The sequence below is a fragment of the Helianthus annuus genome, chromosome 6 (genome assembly GCF_002127325.2).
Source record: "Helianthus annuus cultivar XRQ/B chromosome 6, HanXRQr2.0-SUNRISE, whole genome shotgun sequence".
In the NCBI taxonomy this organism is placed as follows: Eukaryota; Viridiplantae; Streptophyta; class Magnoliopsida; order Asterales; family Asteraceae; genus Helianthus; species Helianthus annuus.
Genome location: NC_035438.2, coordinates 34,948,389 through 34,967,095, shown reverse-complemented (window position 1 = coordinate 34,967,095; position 18,707 = coordinate 34,948,389). Strand labels below are relative to the sequence as shown.

Here is an 18,707-nt window from a genome sequence, read left to right as displayed (position 1 = left end):
CCCGACTATACACGAGGTTTTTTTAAAGATACGACGTTTTTAGTATTTAATATACAAAATTACATTTATTTAGGATATAATTTTTTTATTATTTGGTAGATTTTTCAACCCGACTATACACGGGTTTTTTAAAGATACGACGCTTTTAGTATTTAATATACAAAAATACATTTATTTAATCTGTGTAATATACATGGTTTTTAAAGATATAACTCTTTTTATATCTATTCAACATGTTTTAATATACGGGGTTTTTAAGGATGTAATTTTTTATTATTTGATAGATTTATTCAACCCGATTATACACGGATTTTTTTAAAAATACGACGTTTTTAGTATTTAGTATACAATATTACATTTAGAGTTAATTACATAGTTAGTCCCGGTGGTTTGCACAAAGTAACATACTTAGGTACTAATAGTTTAAAATCACATTCTAGGGTATTAACTTTTCATTTTGTAACATTTGGAGGTATTAACGTTATTTGTAGGTTTAAAATCACATTCTATTAGTACCTAAGTATGTTATTTTTTGCAAACCACAAGGACTAACTATGTTAATACCCTAGAAGTTAACACCTCCAAACGTTACAAAATGAAAAGTTAATACCCTAGAAGGTGATTTTAAACTATTAGTACCTAAGTATGTTATTTTGTGCAAACCACAAGGACTAAGTATGTAATTAACTCTTACATTTATTTAATCTGTGTAATACACATGGTTTTCAAAAATATAACTTTTTTATTATTTGATATATAAAATTACATTTATTTAATCCGTACAATATACAAGATTTATAAAGATATAAATTTTTATTATTTAATATATAAAATTATATTTATTCACGGGGTTCTAACCTAGTAATAATAATATTAATATTAGGATATACTCCAAAACAAAGCCGTGACCTAGTAATTAGTTTTGAACATACTCCTCCTGTGAAACATTAATCTTACGAGGATTGTGTTCCAAAAAAATCGAACTCCGAACGCATTCCACTCCTGAACAGGTGAGAAACCTTAATGGACACAAGCCGCACATTTAAAACCATATATCGCCTGCCTGCATTTTCTTTCACAGGTAAATCGATTCAACCAACATCCATGCTCTCGGTCGATATCTTTAATTTTTTTCTGTTTTGCACTTTTGCTTCCACCTGCTACTCGATTAGGGTTTTGTAATTGTATGTATATGTTTTAATTTTCAAGATATCTTTAAACTGTGAAAATCAGGTTTCACTTGTACTCAGAACAGTTTCTTGAGTTGCAGGCTTGAATAAAGCTGTACTGATTGTTTCTTGTTATACAAGAAATGGCTAGCAAAATGTTGTGTATATTATTAATATAAGATAAATATTGAAACATACAGATTAATTACGCCTTAAATAAATAACTTGTTGAGTTCTGTTTATTCTTGAATGTTATGCAGGATTTGAGAGGTCACAGACGCTTGATTTTTTAATAAGTCAAGATGGGAAGGAAAAAGAAGAATTTATGTCAAGGTGCATATTTCCATAGTTATAATATAAAAGATTTTATTTGAATTTGTTCAATCTTACGCTACAGAGTCTCGAAAAGGTGGAAAACTTGCTATTGATATTGATAGCGATGCGGATATCCAAGAATGCACAAGCGCAAGTGCTCAATCGGGATCAAAGAGTTTGAACCATTTATTAGAACAGTTGTATGAAAAGAAGTGAGTTTTATAATAACACTGCTATTACAGTCTTAAAACTTTGTTTTTGATGGTCGTGATATGTTCGTTGAGCTTAATTTTTTATTAAATTATTCAACTGTTTAGAGGGTCTACGAGGGAGTCCGCGCTTTCTTCGATTATCCAGAGATCCAGCCTTGGTTATCAATACCAATTTTGTGAAAAAAAGTCGGTATCGGTATATCCCTTTATCTACATAACATGTTTCCAGTAATTAGAATTTGCCAAGCACTACGTACAAGTGCATTATGTGGTTCTCACAGTTCTCCACCTAAACTTGATCCTACACTGAATGTGTCCCTATTATGCCTATAATACACATTGTTTTAAAATGAGATTAATGTTTTTTCACTAAAAAAGTTCATGTTTTTGCAGCTTCGCTGAGTTACTTTACCAGTGCTTGAAATCTTTTAAAAGGGGTTCAAGTAAAGAGAGTTGTTTGGCTGTTGAGGCCCTTGGTAGGTTGCTCATTTTAACTGTAATATTTTATATTCACTTTATAAATGTTTATAAAGTTTTTTTCCCCACCGGATTTCCCCTTTTTCTCAGGATTACTAGCTATCAACATTGGCTGTGGTGAAAACAGTCGAGAACTATATAAAGAATCAGTCCCTGTTCTTTCAGAAGCTCTCAAAACCGAGTCTCAGTCAAAGAAGTTAAAATTAGTATGCACTTACCAATTTATCGATTTTTTTGCTTTTTTTTATTTATTTTTCGTTATTACTTACTAATTCAACACTTTCTGGCAGATCTTGGATTGTTTGGCTATTGTCACTTTTGTTGGGGGGAACGAATTAGATGAGACAGAAAGATCTATGCAAAGTATTTGGGATTTCATGCACTCAAGAACAGATAGTAAGGCATGTTAGATCAGCATTGTAATTATATAGTTTCTATAATCATACTTCATAATTATTATAGAATTAAGAAAAATCTTGACAAGTAAGGGGGTGTTTGTTTTTTCAGTTTAACCACTTCTAGGCTCTTATGTCTGCGCCGCGCGGACCACGCGCAGACGTTTAGCTTGCAGACCGTTTGTTTTTTAGAAGACATTTCATTAAAAATTGTCTTCAAACCTCTGCGCGTCCTCTTCCCCACGCAGACATGGTCCAACGTCTTCCAACCTCTTCCACACCTTCCTCCTCTCAACCACCGTTGCCGGAACCACCGTCTCTACCACTGTTGACCCAACCTGAACCAAGTCTGACCCGACACTGACCCGAGACCCAAACTGAATCTGAACTGAGTGACCCGAATTCCTGTTTAATCGAAGATCCCGACATCTCCATGGAGAAAAACCACCGCCGGAGATGATATGTTTCCGATCTCGGCTACGTGAAGCTTCAGTCTGTTGACTTCAATGAACTAATGCACTATCTGATCCATTGAAGTTGATAAGATATTCATACCAGTCGCGTACGTTTCCGTTGGGTGTTTCGTAAGTTGTTGTGAGTAACACGTCGGCGACGGCGAGGATGTTGGTGACTCCGGCAAGGCTAGAGTTGAGTTGGTGGGCTTGATGGGCGTATTTCCGGCAGTCGGAGAAATGCCGGCGCCGGAGGAATTGTGAGGATAAGTGGAGGAGGGTTTTCGGGTCGGGTCTGGGTTTTTGGGTTTGTTCGGTCATGTGTGTGATGTTTGGTTTACCTGATGGAGACTATGGTGGGTGGTTTGCAGATCTAGATCTGAAAGAGAAAAGGGTGGGTTTGGGAGAAGAAAAGGTTTGCAGATGTGGGGTTTTGAGATAACCAAACAGTCTTTTTATTACATTCTGCAGACATTTGGTCCACCTCTTCTCGTGCAGACGTTTACAGATGTGGTCCGCAGACTACAAACCTTTTACATCTAAAAAAACAAACACCACCCAAGTGTTTGCGGGTCAGCCCAACCCCACTAGTTTTGACATGTTCAAAAGTTACAAGTCTTGACCCGTGCCAGTCTCACCCCTTCATTATTTGGAAATCGGCTAACTGTATTTTGTACTTGTAAACAGGAATCTCAGAGTGCAGCTGTTTTTTCTTGGTCATTTCTTTTGAGTACCATGGATAGTTGGAGTATCAGTTACAAACATTGGCAAGGGTAATCCATAATAATATATTATTTTCTGTAATTTTCTAGTTAGAGGTGGCAAAATGGGTGTTGGTCAATAAGGATCCGGATCAAAATAGCCATTTTTTAGCACCAATTAAAGCGGGTCAGTGAGGTTCGCCTACATAACTTTTTGGAACTATGTAAACACTTAATGTGGTACAATATGATTACAAAAATTATATGATTACAATATTATTATTATTATTTATTAATAAAACCGATTGAGGTCTTATGCTGCTATGCATTTTGAATGCACTTTGGGAAACTTTCGACCCGGTTTCGTTCTACCACTTCTTTCATATTACCTATTTGACCCGTTTGAGATAAATTATATCCAGATCTGACTCATTTACCTATAAACGGATCGATATCCGCACTTCTACTAGTCTACCATCAATAGTTGACTTTAGAGATAACAAGGTTTTTTCTAACTTGTATAGAGCGATTCCTTTCTTCAAGAATTTGCTAGAAGCAGACCATGAGTCTACTCTCATTGGAGCTAAGCAAGCACTAGCCCTCATACTTGAATTAGGGTGCCATGAGAAATTTGAAGGTGACACCTCAGCAACAGAAGAGATTAACGTCAAAAACATATTTAAGGTAAAACGTTACATCCTTAATTCTACAATAATGCTTCATTTAAGTTCTGAGGTTTTATGGTTATACACGTGTCACTTTTAGGATGGCCGTGTCCCAGAAATTTCTGTAAAAGTTGGTAAACAAATATTAAAAGTCGACACGTTACCACAACAAATTCAGGTTTGTCTTATTCATTACGACCATGCAAATAATATTCTTAAAATGCTCTTCTTGAATTGTTTTTGTATGTAATGTAGCTTAATTTTCTGAAGCGGTTGCTTGGCTCGGGTTTTGTTGTGCACATGAAGGTAGGGTTTCCTTCACCTTCTATTATCTGTTTTTATTATTTCAAATTGTATATTTGTATAACTAACTGAATGTCGGAATATGTGACATAGGAAAACGAACTTTTACATGATGTGTTCAAGTTCAAACCAGAAAAACGACAATCAGGCAGAGAAGTATACGTAGCTGAACGTGACGAGGTTAGAATTTTTGCTCCTTATGAGCGCTTTCAAGTACTTGTTTTATTTACTATGGAGGGGTAAATACACAACTTTAAGCTTTTCTTAGAGTATACATGAAATTATTCCTTTACAGTATGTGATTAGCTCATAAACTTAACCATTTATAGGCTGCTATTAAACTTTTTGTTCCTGATGTAAGAAGAGAAGATAGCTATCAGGTACTGTTTCTATACTTACTAGAGTAAACTGCCCAAATGGTCCCTGAGGTTTGGTCACTTTTGCCACTTTAGTCCAAAACTCAAACCTTTTGAATCTGGTCCCTGTGGTTTCAATTTTGTTGCCATTTTCATCCAAAATCAAAATCTGGTCAGATTTTTCAGTTAACATCCAACTTTTTTATCCTTTCCCTCTCTTTTAACGAAGGGCAAAACGGTTTTTTAACGTTTTATTATAACAAATTAAAAAATCTGACCATTTTGCCCTTCATTAAAAGGGAGGAAAAGGACAAAAAAAACTGGATGTTAGCTGAAAAATCTGACAAAGTTTTGATTTTGGATGAAAATGACAACAAAATTGAAACCACGGGGACCCAGATTCAAAAGGTTTGAGTTTTGGACTAAAGTGGCAAAAGTGACCAAACCTCAGGGACCATTTTGGCAGTTAAGTATCAAACGAGGCAAAGTTTTCCCACAAATGTTTTATGAATTCGTTTTCTGTTTATGCTAACATTTTATATTTAACTGCAGCGTATACACAAGTCACAAAACTCGATATTCGTGAAGGCAAGAACACAGATACGAAACAAGAATCGTGATATCAAAGGTAGTTTTGTTCTAAAGAATTTCAATTAACCGACAAATTCCAAGCATAGGTAGAATTATATAGGCTGGGAAATGTTATATTGTTTTTGTACAACCAAAAGCTTTCTGATTATAGATTTTTCATTGTTAATGAAAGCCTGAAACTTGTTTATTTAATTACTGAAAATTCAGATGTTCATATACTGAACAATCTTGTGCCATTGTGTAGGGGAGGAGCAATGGTGTTCTGAAGATTGATGTGAACTTGCTGCTTTTTTTATATATATTTTTTATTCTTTTTTTTTTTTTTTTTTTTTTTTTTTTTGTGAGGGGATGCTGCAAACAGTGGCTTACCTTTTATATGATTTCCATACAGTTAACTTATTGTATATTAGTTATTTTTTTAATTAATGAGTTGATGTTTTATAGCATTGTAAGTTTATTTATCTGCCACAGATACATGGAATTCGGCTCATTCTAAGCGTCTTTGTTTATTTGAGAAAAGATTTAGACAATGAAAGAACAATATCAGAGGTTATAACTTTTACTTATAAGTTATCTGATTTGGTTTATGTTCAATCTCTTCTAATTAAAAAAAACTAAATAATGATAGAGAATGGATCCTGTACATGACATAAGTTTCATGCGAAGTATACGGGAGTTTGAGAGAAGGACAAGTGCCATTGGCTTGAAGGGTAATTCAGTCATTTCTCACTTAAACAACTTCCCCTTTGATTTTTAAACGGCTATAACTTTTTCATACGTTAATTATTTAAAAAAAAAAATTACACCTTATTAGCGAGCATTTCATTCTATTTAATTCAAACAGTATATTGCTATAGTTTTCTTAAAAAAATACAGGATTTTGAATACACATTAGTCCATTACGTGATTACGTGATTTTGAATACACAGCACATGACTACGTGATTTTGAATACCCATTACGTGATTACACATTAAACACAAACCATTACGTTATTACACATTCAATATAAATCTATTACTTGATTACACATTCAATATGATTTGTTACAAGTGATGTTATTACGATTATGCTTATAACGTGATCACTCAGTGTGTTTCACATAAAATACTATAATAGAATCACGCAATCTTGAAATGGGTATTCAAAATCACGTAGCCACTTAATAAATACATAGTCAATTATTGTTACGTAATTACGTAATCATTTACTGTGGTTTTACATTCTATAATGAAATCACGTAATCGGTATTCAAAATCACGTGGTCATGTGCTGGGTATTCAAAATCACGTAATCGCGTAATGAGTATTCAAAATCACGCAATGAGTATTCAAAATTGTGTATTTTTTTTAAGAAAACTATAGCAATAGGCTGCTCAAATTAAAGAGAATGAAATATTTGTTAATACGGTGTAATTTTAAAAAAATAGTAAAGTATGTAAAAGTTATAGACGTTTGAAAATCAAAGAGGTAAAGACTTCAAGTGAGAAAGGACCAAAATACCATTTCTCTATTTATTTCATCAATTGTTTTAACCTTATATTTACAAAAATGTCACTGCCTAGTTCTAAGTCATTGATCTTGGGAGATCAACGGTTGAGCTTGTCTCCTACACTTCTTACAAAAATTATCTCTTGTATATAATCTTTTATCTATATGTTAAAGTGATAACCGTGTTATAATGTGGTTTTATAAGAAAACATGTTTTTTTATAAACACATTTGTTACTTTATCGAATTAGAAACATGATATAGTAATATATTTCATACTCGGGGCTTTAATAATATGTTGCTACAACGATCAATCGAGAGGCTATCCGGATTGTTAGAGTAGTTGAGGACATTGACAAGCTACACTTAGAAGAGGTCAGAGTCTTTGGACCACCCTCCGACACTTAAGTCAGTATAGTATTCATTATAAATAAAGAAGATAGGAGAGCATGGATGTCATGTAAGGAATAATTGTTTGTAGAAAATGGTTAAGGATGAGATCCTCTATAATGGTGAATGAGCCCCTCTTTATATTGGAGATGAGATGAGCTAAAGCCCTAATGGATCCATATGCCTTGGGCTCAAATCAGTTGGACCATCTAGTTGGGGGTATTCTCTACACAATCCGTACCAGTTTTTGGCCTAGTATTATAAGCTTTAGTCCACAACATTAGAGTTTGACTCGTTTGTTCGAATACTTAACCAACAATATTAAGTCATGCTCTTTAGCCTCTTCCTTTCCACTCTAGCCACTAGCTCTCTCTATTAGAATAACCGGCTGATCCGATTGTCAAAGCACCCATGACGCTCCAAGACTCTGACACTGTGCACCCTCTAACATCTTTCGCATGTTTACAAGTGACTATACTACCATTGAGATCACCCCAAACCAGATAAGTCTTTCCCCTCACAATGCTAGTCAAGTATTGGCGCTAGTTCCATGAGTTTTGTTTAAATATTTAACAAAAGTCAACAGTTTTATAACAGCCAAAGCGTACACTAGACAGAACCAAACTAAAATCCGTCAAAATCAATAAAACCAACCGAACTAAACTAGTCAAAACCGATACACACCGCGTCACCGCCTATGTTCCTTCATCCTTTGCCTATGGCATTATAGCCTAGTGTCATCTTACGGGTGGGATAAGGCTTAGGAACTTAGGCCCTGGGTTCGATTCCTACAATGGGGTTTTTCTCGTGTTTATTGGGTTTCCTCCTGAATTTGTGTATATTTATTATTGCTTTGTAGAGATGGATATGATCGGGTAGTTCAGCTGGTGACACGTCTCTCAATGATCCAAATTTGCCGAGTTGGTCCCCTAACTTTTGGTACATTGATTTAGAACTTGTCTAACGGCTCATTAAATATCTTTGTAGCATGTCCCAACATATCCGATTTTGGTAAACAGGATGCAAACTTCATGTTGTCTTCAAACTGCTGATACTCCGGTGGTCATTTCTTTTCAAACCTACCTTCACTAGTTCTAGTTATACTCACCAATTCAAGGTTATTTCTAACCCTAAATCTCGAAATTCTCTTATCACTTCTTATTACTTCAGATTCTCGTTGTTAATTCTGTCAATTATTTGTTAGTTAAACCTTTAATTTTCATTCAAAATCTAAATTATTGTATCCTTGAAACTTAATTTAAGAATATAGTACTTGCGTGAAACCCTAATTGTGATTTGTTTGATCATATTTGAAACTGGTGATCTTAATTCTGATCGTACACAGGCATGGCCACGTGTTTGTGTTTGCCGCATTGGCAAATTAGTTCCCGTGAGACTAAATTTAACCGGAATCGTGTCGGATCGTATCGTATTCGTCATCATCATCATGGTCGATTATCTGTCAGTTTTCGCAAGTTTAATAGCTTTAAGGTAGTTTGTAGCAATTTTGATGATCAGCAAGGCAACAATCAATCAGGTAGAACTGGAATACAGCTTTACAGGGATATCGAAAGGTACTTTAGTTTCGAGTTCGTAATCGTTTTTTAATAGAATGAAACTTAGAATGATTATGTCATGAAGTGAATATTAATATTCATTGGTGAATATGAACACTATATGAGTTAATGATTTATGATACGCGTGCGCGTCTCGTGCGATTGTAGGTTGCTAACGGATACTGTGAGACAGTCTCAAGATGGATGGAGTGGTTCAAGAGATTGGGAAGAAGTTGATGTATGGTTCACATAGTCCTATAAGCATTTTTTTTTTACTTTCTGTTCTCTTGGATTTTTACATCTTGTTTGTTATATTGAACTATATAGTCCAACAACTAATTATTATTAAGATAACAGATTTATTAATTTAGGATAAGTTTCGTCGTTTGTTTATAGTTTTGTTTTAATTAAGATCTAAGTCAATGCTGATTGCCTGATTGGATCATTTGCTGATGTTATAATAACGAGAGCCGTGTTCTTTTTTCCGAGTGAATCAACATGTGTGTGGAATAATATGTTCTTGTACTGGAAAATATTCATGTTCTTTTACCCCTTGGCTAAATCTGGGATCTTGCTATTTAGATCAGTCTATATGAGAACTATATACAAAGTTTTAGGAACTTCTAAGGAGCCTCCATATCTTTCCATGACTTTCTAAGTCTTTCGATGAATCTTCCGCATGTTTTTCTAAAGGCTGGAACTATGAGGAGAGTTCTAGACTTTCCTTAGAGACTTGATCCTTCAAGATTGGTCTGGAAGATTCCGAAATCCAAGTATAACGATTAAAATTTAGGCTGGTCATGACATTACGCTCGTAAAGTAATTATAGAAAATGCTATTTTACTAAGTTGCCCTTGCTTATATATATTAATCTGGTTTGTGATTAATGCAATTTCAGGGAGCCTGGGTATTAAGACCGAAAAATCTAAAGCCAGTGGCTGTTGTGCATTTTGTTGGTGGCATTTTTGTCGGGGCAGCCCCGCAGCTCACCTACCGCTTATTTCTTGAGCGACTTTCAGAGAAGTAAGTGCTGTTGGATCATGTCTATGTGCTATCATTTATGTAGTGAGTGGTTTCAAAAAAGCTGGGTTTTTTTAGATAATATTAAAAATGCAAAAGTAGAGTACAATCTGAATATCATGGTGTTTATTTATAGGAAAATTGGTTTTTAATAAACCAACCTTTGCCCCATTGGTAAATAATAATCCTACCTACGTAATTGGTATACAATAATCCTACCTATCAACGTGTTGGTACTCAATGAACTTTCGTTAATTTTTTTTAACTGAAGTTAGTTTTTAAGTTTTATTTATTACACAAACAGTCCCTGTAGTTGTATTTATTACACAAACAGTCCCTGTAGTTGTAAAACTCGAACTAAACCCGAAAACCCGCTGAAAAACTCGAACCAAGCTGACCCGTAGACTTGTCTTGACCCGATACCCGTTGAATCTGACCCGGAACTCGAATTGGCATCTGAGATGAAACTGAAATCTGACCCGCTTACGTGAACCCGGGTCCTGCGTCACTGTCATCGGCCAACATCTCCGACGCCACCGCTCCTGCCGTCACTCTCCAGCACCATAATCGTTCATCATCTTCAACCTTGACAAATCCTCATCATAATCAACAACAGCAATCTCCATCAACAGCTGAAAGTAAAGAACAGTGAGAGGGGTTTACCATAAACTTGTCGGATCGAACCACCGCCGCCATACGTCGTCGGGGAGCAAGAACCACCGTCTCCGCCGCCATACGTCGTCGGGGAGCAAGAACCACCGTCGCCGACGGCGGATTTGTCGCCGGAAAACGGCATCTCTGCGCTCTCTCTCTCCTTCTGTCCCATATCTTCTCAGCTCTCTCTCTCTTTTCTGTGATATCGCCGCCGGAAATCGAGGGAGTCGAAGGGGTGTTTGGCTGTGGATGTTGTGGTTACCGGAGATAGACGGCACCGGAGTGTGGGTTACCGAGAACCGAGAAGGAGGGAAGGGGGGTGTCGTCGGCTGGACAACTGCCGCCGGCCTGTTAACCAGTGCCGGCTCCCATGCGGCTGCCGATCTGTCATCAAGAGGGGGGGTGAAATTAAATTTATTTATGAACTTCAAAGTTATATAGTTTACAAATACAGGGACTGTTTGTGTAGTAAATAAAACTTAAAAACTAACTTTCGTTAAAAAAAATTAACGAAAGTTCATTGAGTACCAACATGTTGATAGGTAGGATTATTGTATACCAATTACGTAGGTAGGATTATTATTTACCAATGGGGCAAAGGTTGGTTTATTAAAAACCAATTTTCCTTATTTATATATGTGTTATTGTCTTCTAATATCTGAAAACAGAAATGACATTTCTTCTTGTTGTTGTCTAGGGGTGTGTTGGTGATAGCAACTCCTTATGCTAGTGGCTTTGATCACTTCTTTATTGCAGACGAAGTTCAATTTAAATACGACAGGTGTCTTAGGTCTCTACACGACACAGTGAGTTTCAAACAACATGGTGTTTTATATGAAGTTACTATTTATCTATTTTTTTAAACTTTATTGAGGTTGTTCTACATGTAGGTGCAAGATCTTCCATCTTTTGGCATTGGACATTCTCTAGGATCCGTCATCCATCTATTGATTGGTAATTCATCTTCACATAAGTTTCAAATATTAATTATTTTAGAGCCAATGACGCTAATCAAATGTCTATTGATCAGGTTCCAGGTATGCTGTTCAGAGGTGTGGTAATGTATATATGTCATTCAACAACAAGGTACTCGGCTTCAGCTCAAATCTTCTAGTTATCATATAATGGCGGCACTCATTTCAACTGATATTTCAGGATGCCAGCATGGCGGTCCCATTATTCTCACCTATATTTTTACCAATGGCTCAAGGCCTTGGACCAATCCTGTCACAGATTGCATCATCACCAACAATCCGTTTGGGGGTACGAAACTGCACTTTATGTATTTTCTTCATTTGAGCCAATTTCTTATATACTGTATCGTTATTTGTTAAAGCTTAACTGATTTTTTTTTCCGTATATACGCAGACGGAAATGACTTTAAAAAATTTAGAGAACCTTAGCCCTCCTATTATGAAACAAGTTATGCCCCTGTTGGAGCAACTTGTTCCTTTGTACACAGACTTGGCTAATGGCAGAGAAAATTTTTCACCAAAACCAGAAGAAACTCGAAGACTAGTATGTAAATCTGCTACTTCTTATGCACTACACGCACACATATATTGTTCAGCGTTAGTGTAAGAGCTGTTAAATTTACGAGATTGTGAATTGACCAGATAAAATCATACTATGGAATCTCGAGGAATCTCCTAATAAAATTCAAAGATGACACGATCGATGAAACCCCTGTTCTAGCTCAGGTGCTTAGCTCAGAGGCTGCCATTAGTTCAGTGCTCGATATGTCTATTCGCTCTCTGCCTGGGGATCATGTCCTTCCTTTACAGCAGGTATAACTTTACTTGAGGTGTGGCATGTTTAAAACAATTTTCTTATAAACCATAAGTTATTAATAGCGCTCATAGCAAGCGCTATAGCGAATAGCGTAGCGTAGCAGTCATGTGTCGCTATTTGATTTTGGCGCCTCCATAGGGAGCAAATAGCAGGATTTTGGGTTTTTTCTGCTTTAATGTAAATAGCGGGATTTTATAGGGTATAAAATAGGACGATTTTAGGTTTTTTTTTGTTAAGCATACATATAAAACAGCTTATTTTACATATAAAATATTTCTAAAATTTTCTCCTGGTGTGTCGCTAAACATAAAATAGCGCCCGCTATTTCATCGCTTTCGCTACATAGCGTATAGGTAGCTTGTCGCTATCTAAAACTATGTTATAAACATGTCACCTTCCGTTATGTATTGTCCATAACAAGTTAAACAGGATAAAATTTGCTAAAAGTATTTCGTAATGCATTAAACCTCACAAATCATTTGTTCTAAGAAATTAAATTATTACTGGAATGATATGATTTTTGTAATGTTTCACCTTTTCCAGCCCGTTTATTTTGTCACCTCTGAGTTTAGTATCAATAAATGCTTACTTTTGTGCATCAGGCTTTACCAGATGTACCGCCAGGAATGGTGGATGCGGTAAACCGTAGTGGAGAGTTTTGGGCAAATTTGACAGCAGGGACACCTTTAGAAACAGTCGCTAAAGACGTAAGCAGTTCGCTAGGAGTTGACTCTACAGCTCTTCGTGCAAATATTTCAAAGGAATTCGACCTGCTTGTAGATACAATAGCTGATTGGATGGTTAAGAATGCTGGTACAAGACTTTTGAAACCATAGAAAGTAGAAACACATCAATGATCTTAAGTTTATACACAAATATGTTTCCCTTTTCTATATTTTTTATTAATCATAGGACTTGTCATAAACATGTAAAACATTATTAAACATGTCATCCGAGTAAATTGCACAAAACATCCTTTATGTTTTCTCAAACTTGCAGGTTCCAGTCTTAATGTTTAAAACTTGCTAAAAACAACCTTTACGTTTATTTTTGTTGCGGGTTCAATCCTTTACCACTAACCAAGTTAATTATCTCAATTAAATTCCCTCACATGCTTAACATGTGTGGGTATATTTGTCATTTTAATTCTATTTCTTATACCTGAACAATTGGATTCATCTGGTCAGTTTCAGTTTCTGATGCAAAACCATAGAACCTGTCATGTTGCACATTGCAAGTAAACTACTGTGTACCTCAGCCCAAAACACATAACTTTTAAAGACGTTAAATAACTCGAATTGTTTGAAAACTTGTTAAATTTTTTTGGGGAATCCATCGAGTTTACTCCTTCATCCAATCAATAGTTGTGAAAACTCACAGTATAACGTTGACGATACTCTGATTCAAAGATGGGCATTGCAACAAGAGAAACAGAGCCCGTTGTATCAAACAGGAGTTTGTTTGTTACCCCATCTACAATAAATATAACTAATATGAAGCTGATATATATAAACAAAGCTAACATGAAGATTATCAAAATTAAGAACAAAACCATGAAAAAAAGTCAACAGTTTCAAATCATCAGCATCTTTAACTATATTACTTAAACAATCAATTGAATGATCTTGTGCTAATGAAGTTCCTGAACAAGCTAGGGTAGATGTACAGAAAGCGTGTTCTTCAATTAAATTCTCTCTGCAATTGGAGAACTCAGTGAGGTTCCGGAGCACGGCGGTGGCGACGACTTGCGACAGCGGAGTACCGGATTCGTGAAATCGTTATCGGATTCGAGAACTTTGATTAGATAATTAGTAACAAACCTTCCGCCATTAACACGAGCCTGATCGAATCAACCATCGAAACCCTAGATGAAGAATTAACAACCTGGGTTTTCAATTGAGATGAAGAAGAATGGGGGTAGGGTTTTTAATTGAAGGTGATGAAGAGAATCAAAATGGTCCTATAGATTTTTTGGTGTTTTAAAAGAAGTAAAATTAAAATGACAAATATACCCTCACATGTTAGGCATGTGGGGGAATTTAATTGAGATAATTAACTTGGTTAGTGGTAAAGGATTGAACCCGCAACAAAAATAAATGTAAAGGCTGTTTTCAGTAAGTTTTAAACATTAAGGCTAGAACTTAAGTTTGAGAAAACATAAAGAACGTTTTGTGCAATTAACTCCATGTCATCCTCCTGCTCATTTTCACTATACCCATACCAAACATATGTCTTTAAAGGATGGAAATACATAAAAAAAATTATTCATGTCGCTTCGAACATAACAAAAATTTTCACGATATATTATTAATGCATATGAAATCATGTATGGCTTCTAGTCTTCATGATACAGATATAAGCCGAGTCCAAAACGAGCACATGCTTTGCAAAAAGCAATTTCTTCGGCTGCAGCAACAGGGTCGACACCTTCACCAATGGTGGCAGCCGACACGGTTCCAGTTGATTCACGGTATGCCTGCATCAGTAAGGCTTGAGTAAAAGACTAAACAATAATCACCATTTTCAACGCTCTAGAATACAAAAATAACAAGATTACTACAGACTTATGTATTTTATATAGGGCTCAGTTGTGCTTATATAAGCATGGCAAAACGGTCGGGTTGGGTTGTATAATGGGCCTGAACTTGGCAAGTTTCGTAAGAGTGGTTTACTTGACCCGTTGTATAATTTTTGCAAACTTAAATCAACCCTTTAAGCAAACAAAAACTACCAAATCAATCCATTTCTTGAAAAATGGGTCATGATTTTAGGTGTTCCCTTAAGTTTTAACGTCCTTTGTAGCTGAATCAGTTAAATTATGTAAGAAAATAAGGCCCCAACTATAGCAGTAAAAGATGAGGGTAAAGAGTTTCATATATGGCATAAATGAGGTGCTTTTTAAAATGGTATGAGCTGGTAGTCTGGTACTTAGATTCAATGTTACTCGGGTTTGGCAGAATGACTAATTATACTCCTTTAAGCTTGGGTTACAATTGCATGAAAGAATGATGTGATGGATATGTTTGAGAGAGTTTTTGTCATTAATATAAACAAATTCTATTCTCAAGATTCAAAAATACAAGTCTACATTCAAGAAAATTCGATCAAATATAACAAAAAACAATATGCTAAAGATTGTTGATCAATGATCACCTAGAAATCATATCCTCTAAGGGTATCTGAACTTACCTTGAGACCAAGATAAAGATTAGCAGATTGTTAGTTATTTCATCAGGTTCAAGTGAGACACATCTTTTAGGATCTCCCAACAAACAATCATCATCATCATCATACTCAGTAAATCCCACCAATAGCAAAGCTAAGGTAGGGTCTGAGGAGGGTAAGATGTAGATAGCCTTACCTCTACCCGTTAGGAATAGAGAGGCTGCTTCCAGTGAGACCCCCCGGCTCGATGGTAGTTTTGCATCAAGCCTTGGACATAAGGCACATAACACTCAGCAATTAGGACAAAGGTCGATTAGTGCATGTACTCCCTTGTCTTTCGGCTATCAACGCCACCACATGATGCATGATTAACCATACCCCTTTTAACGTTATTTTCACGAAATTAGTAAAATCATGTTAAAATTAGTGCACTTTCACTTTTGCCCCCCGAGCGCCCACACATACATACATTATATGCGCATACCGCCAGCGGGGCGTTCTCCCAACAAACAATGCTTTATGTAAATGGATCATATACCCTTATAGACGACATCACTGCAGACCATATGAACTGATGAATATGATTTGTCTTCTCACTTGTTATTAACAAATCACCACTCAAATAAAAGTATATTTCTACTGCATACTAATGTAGCCAAGAAGTGTTGCTGATTGAGAATAAAATATGCCTAGTTGTGAGAGTTTAGACTTGATATGCCTAGTTGTAAGAGTTTAGACTTGATGAAATATACTTGCAAATTGCAATGGTAAATTTGCAAGTTGTGACATTCAAGGCAATGCACTGCAAGAGAAGTAATGGTTTAGGCATACCTCTGCATCAGAACCACGTACTGTAACACGGTAAACCACGGTAACACTTCCATTATCTGAAAATATCACATCTCGTATTTCTCCACACCAACCTGAAGAAAAGTATTGCAAGGTAAGAAAAGAAAACATGAGACTAAGTCCATCATACATATAAACGCAGTTCTAGTAAACTCAAATACACTAAACGAGAGCATTCCTTAGTTAAGTCATAAAAACTCCTAACATGTAGATAGAAGCTTTAGTTAGATTCAGTTTTCTACTCACTCCCACTTTCTTAAAGTTTTCTGAGGATCACTGCTTTCAAGATTATATCCATGTTTTGCTTAAACAATATACAATGGTTTATTAGTTTATATATATTCAACTCAATACACACATTAAATGAACCAAAAACACATACAAAACCTACATAATTTGTGGGCACCTTTCCCTTCTTTTCAAATCTACAAATCACTTCCCTATAGACCCACTTATATGGCTTCCAATCTAAGTACCATGAACTGGTATAAGATCATTTACTTTCATGTCCACCTTCTAATTACAATAGCATGACTGAATCCTTCAACCCTGTTCAGGTACGTATACGCTCCTTAATCAAACGATTCACAAGAAATAAAATCATGTTTCCCTTGCACATTATGACTATGATTGCTCTCCATTTCATCATGCATTTCCATATCACAACATAGTTTTCCCCACTTTCCCCTTCATTTATATTTTTCTAGTATCAAAATTCAGATACACAGCAAGCAAGTTCATAAAAAGAAAACGAAAATTCTAGGGTTAGAAACTGTTTAAAGAGCATAATGTGTGATTAATTCATAACCAAACGCACCTGGAGCGTAGAAACTCAACATCCTGTTAGCGTGGTACCTAAATTTAATCACCAAAACAAAACAAATCACATCAAACGATTCACATAAACAGTTTGTATCTATCTATATGCTGTAACGTACCAAGGGATGAATGAACTCTGAGTACTGTCATCCTGCTTCACAATAATATTATCATGGATCCGCTTATTAAGATCTCTCAGAATCTCAATCAACGGACGCGTGATGCACGAAGGAGAACTGTCAAACGGCACCACGTAGTTGGAGTTAGGTACGGCTGATCCGGTCTTGCCTTTGGTGTTGCTGCTAGCATCGCCGCCGGTGCTGCTGTTGGTTCGATCTCCGATCGCAGACACTCGAACAACATTTCTTCGGCTACCGGTTGTTGCTATGTTCAATTTAACGGAGTTTGGAAACCCTACCGGTTTGCTGGTTGAATTGAATGTGATTGTTGACGGAAGGTGGAAATTTTCCGTTGGTGGAGTTATTGTTGGGCATGCAATGAAGGTGGTGGTGGTATGGGTGGCCATTGTTTCTCCGGCCGGTATTGCTTTGACTTGAAGGAAGGAAGAGGTTGATGGGGGTGGGGTGTGGGTAGGTGCAGGTGTAGGTGAGAGGTTTTATAGCACACCGGTTTTACCTTTGAATGGAAGTGGTAGCTGCCAAAGTTCTTCTTGTTTCCACTAATAAAATATTATTTTTTGGATGTACTTGCTACTTTTCAAATAGCATCACCTAGCATTCGGTATTGGCGTACCGTATTATATCGGGTATATTTAGTACCGATAATTATTTTTTTTCGTTTTTTGGCATTGGTATTTGCAAATAAAACACCAATAAATATCGGTACTGATACCGTATCTGTGTATTCTATAACGGTACTAATTTTTCCCGTTACGGTATCGGTTCGGTATTGAACGGGTATCTTGCTCATCCCTAGCATCACTTAATGAGTTGTCTCAAAGCATTTTGGACCGGTCATCATACCAATTAATCCACCAGTTTTGGACCGTTTTAAAGCATCACTTAATGAGTTGTCTAAAAACATTTTTTGGACCGGTCATCGGACCGATTAATCTACCAGTTTTGGACCGTTTTAAAAACCGAAGTACATGGTATTTGTGACTAATGTTTTAGCAACCGTCTCACATACCTTATACACCGTAGACACTGGACACCAACTTTACAAGTTAACATTCTTTAGATAATGAAAAATTAAGTTATTTAGCCTTAGGTTGTGTGTTGTTGCCTTCGTAGGGGGCGTCAACCATACAACCTCACTAGGACGTGGAGTGCGAACACAACCACAAAGGGGCGCAGGGTGCGCGTGTGGGGCATGGGCT

General features: G+C 36.2%; 3 protein-coding genes across 7 annotated transcripts; 2 read left to right on the top strand and 1 right to left on the bottom strand.

The window, feature by feature from the left end:
- The first annotated feature begins 925 nt into the window (after positions 1 to 925).
- On the top strand, positions 926 to 6,082 carry LOC110865202. 5 transcript variants are annotated; one of them, XM_022114424.2, is made up of 15 exons: positions 926 to 1,081; positions 1,430 to 1,502; positions 1,579 to 1,696; positions 1,802 to 1,882; positions 2,090 to 2,172; positions 2,264 to 2,379; positions 2,464 to 2,574; positions 3,708 to 3,793; positions 4,246 to 4,405; positions 4,487 to 4,564; positions 4,642 to 4,692; positions 4,783 to 4,869; positions 5,019 to 5,069; positions 5,598 to 5,673; positions 5,881 to 6,082. In XM_022114424.2, the coding sequence occupies exons 2-15, from the start codon at positions 1,472 to 1,474 to the stop codon at positions 5,907 to 5,909; spliced, it is 1,158 nt and encodes a 385-aa protein (XP_021970116.1). In that variant the 5' UTR covers positions 926 to 1,081; positions 1,430 to 1,471; the 3' UTR covers positions 5,910 to 6,082. The 5 variants fall into 5 exon arrangements, 4 of the variants coding, with proteins under 4 accessions (XP_021970116.1, XP_021970114.1, XP_021970118.1 ...); XM_022114422.2 differs by having other exon boundaries at positions 1,567 to 1,696; XR_004860494.1 differs by lacking the exon at positions 5,881 to 6,082 and having other exon boundaries at positions 1,567 to 1,696; positions 4,985 to 5,069; positions 5,598 to 5,612.
- A 2,402-nt stretch (positions 6,083 to 8,484) lies between these two features.
- On the top strand, positions 8,485 to 13,527 carry LOC110865203. Its single transcript, XM_022114427.2, has 11 exons — positions 8,485 to 8,631; positions 8,860 to 9,088; positions 9,239 to 9,308; positions 9,969 to 10,093; positions 11,442 to 11,550; positions 11,635 to 11,698; positions 11,775 to 11,830; positions 11,900 to 12,007; positions 12,113 to 12,262; positions 12,361 to 12,531; positions 13,138 to 13,527. The coding sequence occupies exons 2-11, from the start codon at positions 8,862 to 8,864 to the stop codon at positions 13,369 to 13,371; spliced, it is 1,314 nt and encodes a 437-aa protein (XP_021970119.1). The 5' UTR covers positions 8,485 to 8,631; positions 8,860 to 8,861; the 3' UTR covers positions 13,372 to 13,527.
- A 1,161-nt stretch (positions 13,528 to 14,688) lies between these two features.
- LOC110865204 (DNA repair RAD52-like protein 2, chloroplastic) lies at positions 14,689 to 18,045 on the bottom strand. Its single transcript, XM_022114428.2, has 4 exons — positions 17,488 to 18,045; positions 17,367 to 17,404; positions 16,532 to 16,623; positions 14,689 to 15,011 (listed from the first exon to the last, which is right to left on the bottom strand). Exons 1-4 carry the CDS (start codon positions 17,892 to 17,894, stop codon positions 14,871 to 14,873), a joined length of 678 nt encoding a protein of 225 aa, XP_021970120.1. The 5' UTR covers positions 17,895 to 18,045; the 3' UTR covers positions 14,689 to 14,870.
- Positions 18,046 to 18,707: the final 662 nt, after the last annotated feature.

Excerpts from the sequence above, each read along its gene's own strand:
- LOC110865202 (XM_022114422.2), top strand. The coding sequence starts at position 1,472 with ATGGGAAGGAAAAAGAAGAATTTATGTCAAG. Across the intron at positions 1,503-1,566 it reads AAAGAAGAATTTATGTCAAG|AGTCTCGAAAAGGTGGAAAA; the intron begins GTGCATATTTCC and ends CTTACGCTACAG. Across the intron at positions 3,794-4,245 it reads AGTTACAAACATTGGCAAGG|AGCGATTCCTTTCTTCAAGA; the intron begins GTAATCCATAAT and ends TAACTTGTATAG.
- LOC110865203 (XM_022114427.2), top strand. The coding sequence starts at position 8,862 with ATGGCCACGTGTTTGTGTTTGCCGCATTGGCAAATTAGTTCCCGTGAG. Across the intron at positions 9,089-9,238 it reads CTTTACAGGGATATCGAAAG|GTTGCTAACGGATACTGTGA; the intron begins GTACTTTAGTTT and ends GTGCGATTGTAG. Across the intron at positions 11,551-11,634 it reads TTAGGTCTCTACACGACACA|GTGCAAGATCTTCCATCTTT; the intron begins GTGAGTTTCAAA and ends TTCTACATGTAG.
- LOC110865204 (XM_022114428.2), bottom strand. The coding sequence starts at position 17,894 with ATGGCCACCCATACCACCACCACCTTCATTGCATGCCCAACAATAACT. Across the intron at positions 17,405-17,487 it reads CAGAGTTCATTCATCCCTTG|GTACCACGCTAACAGGATGT; the intron begins GTACGTTACAGC and ends GATTAAATTTAG. Across the intron at positions 15,012-16,531 it reads TACGTGGTTCTGATGCAGAG|GCATACCGTGAATCAACTGG; the intron begins GTATGCCTAAAC and ends TTACTGATGCAG.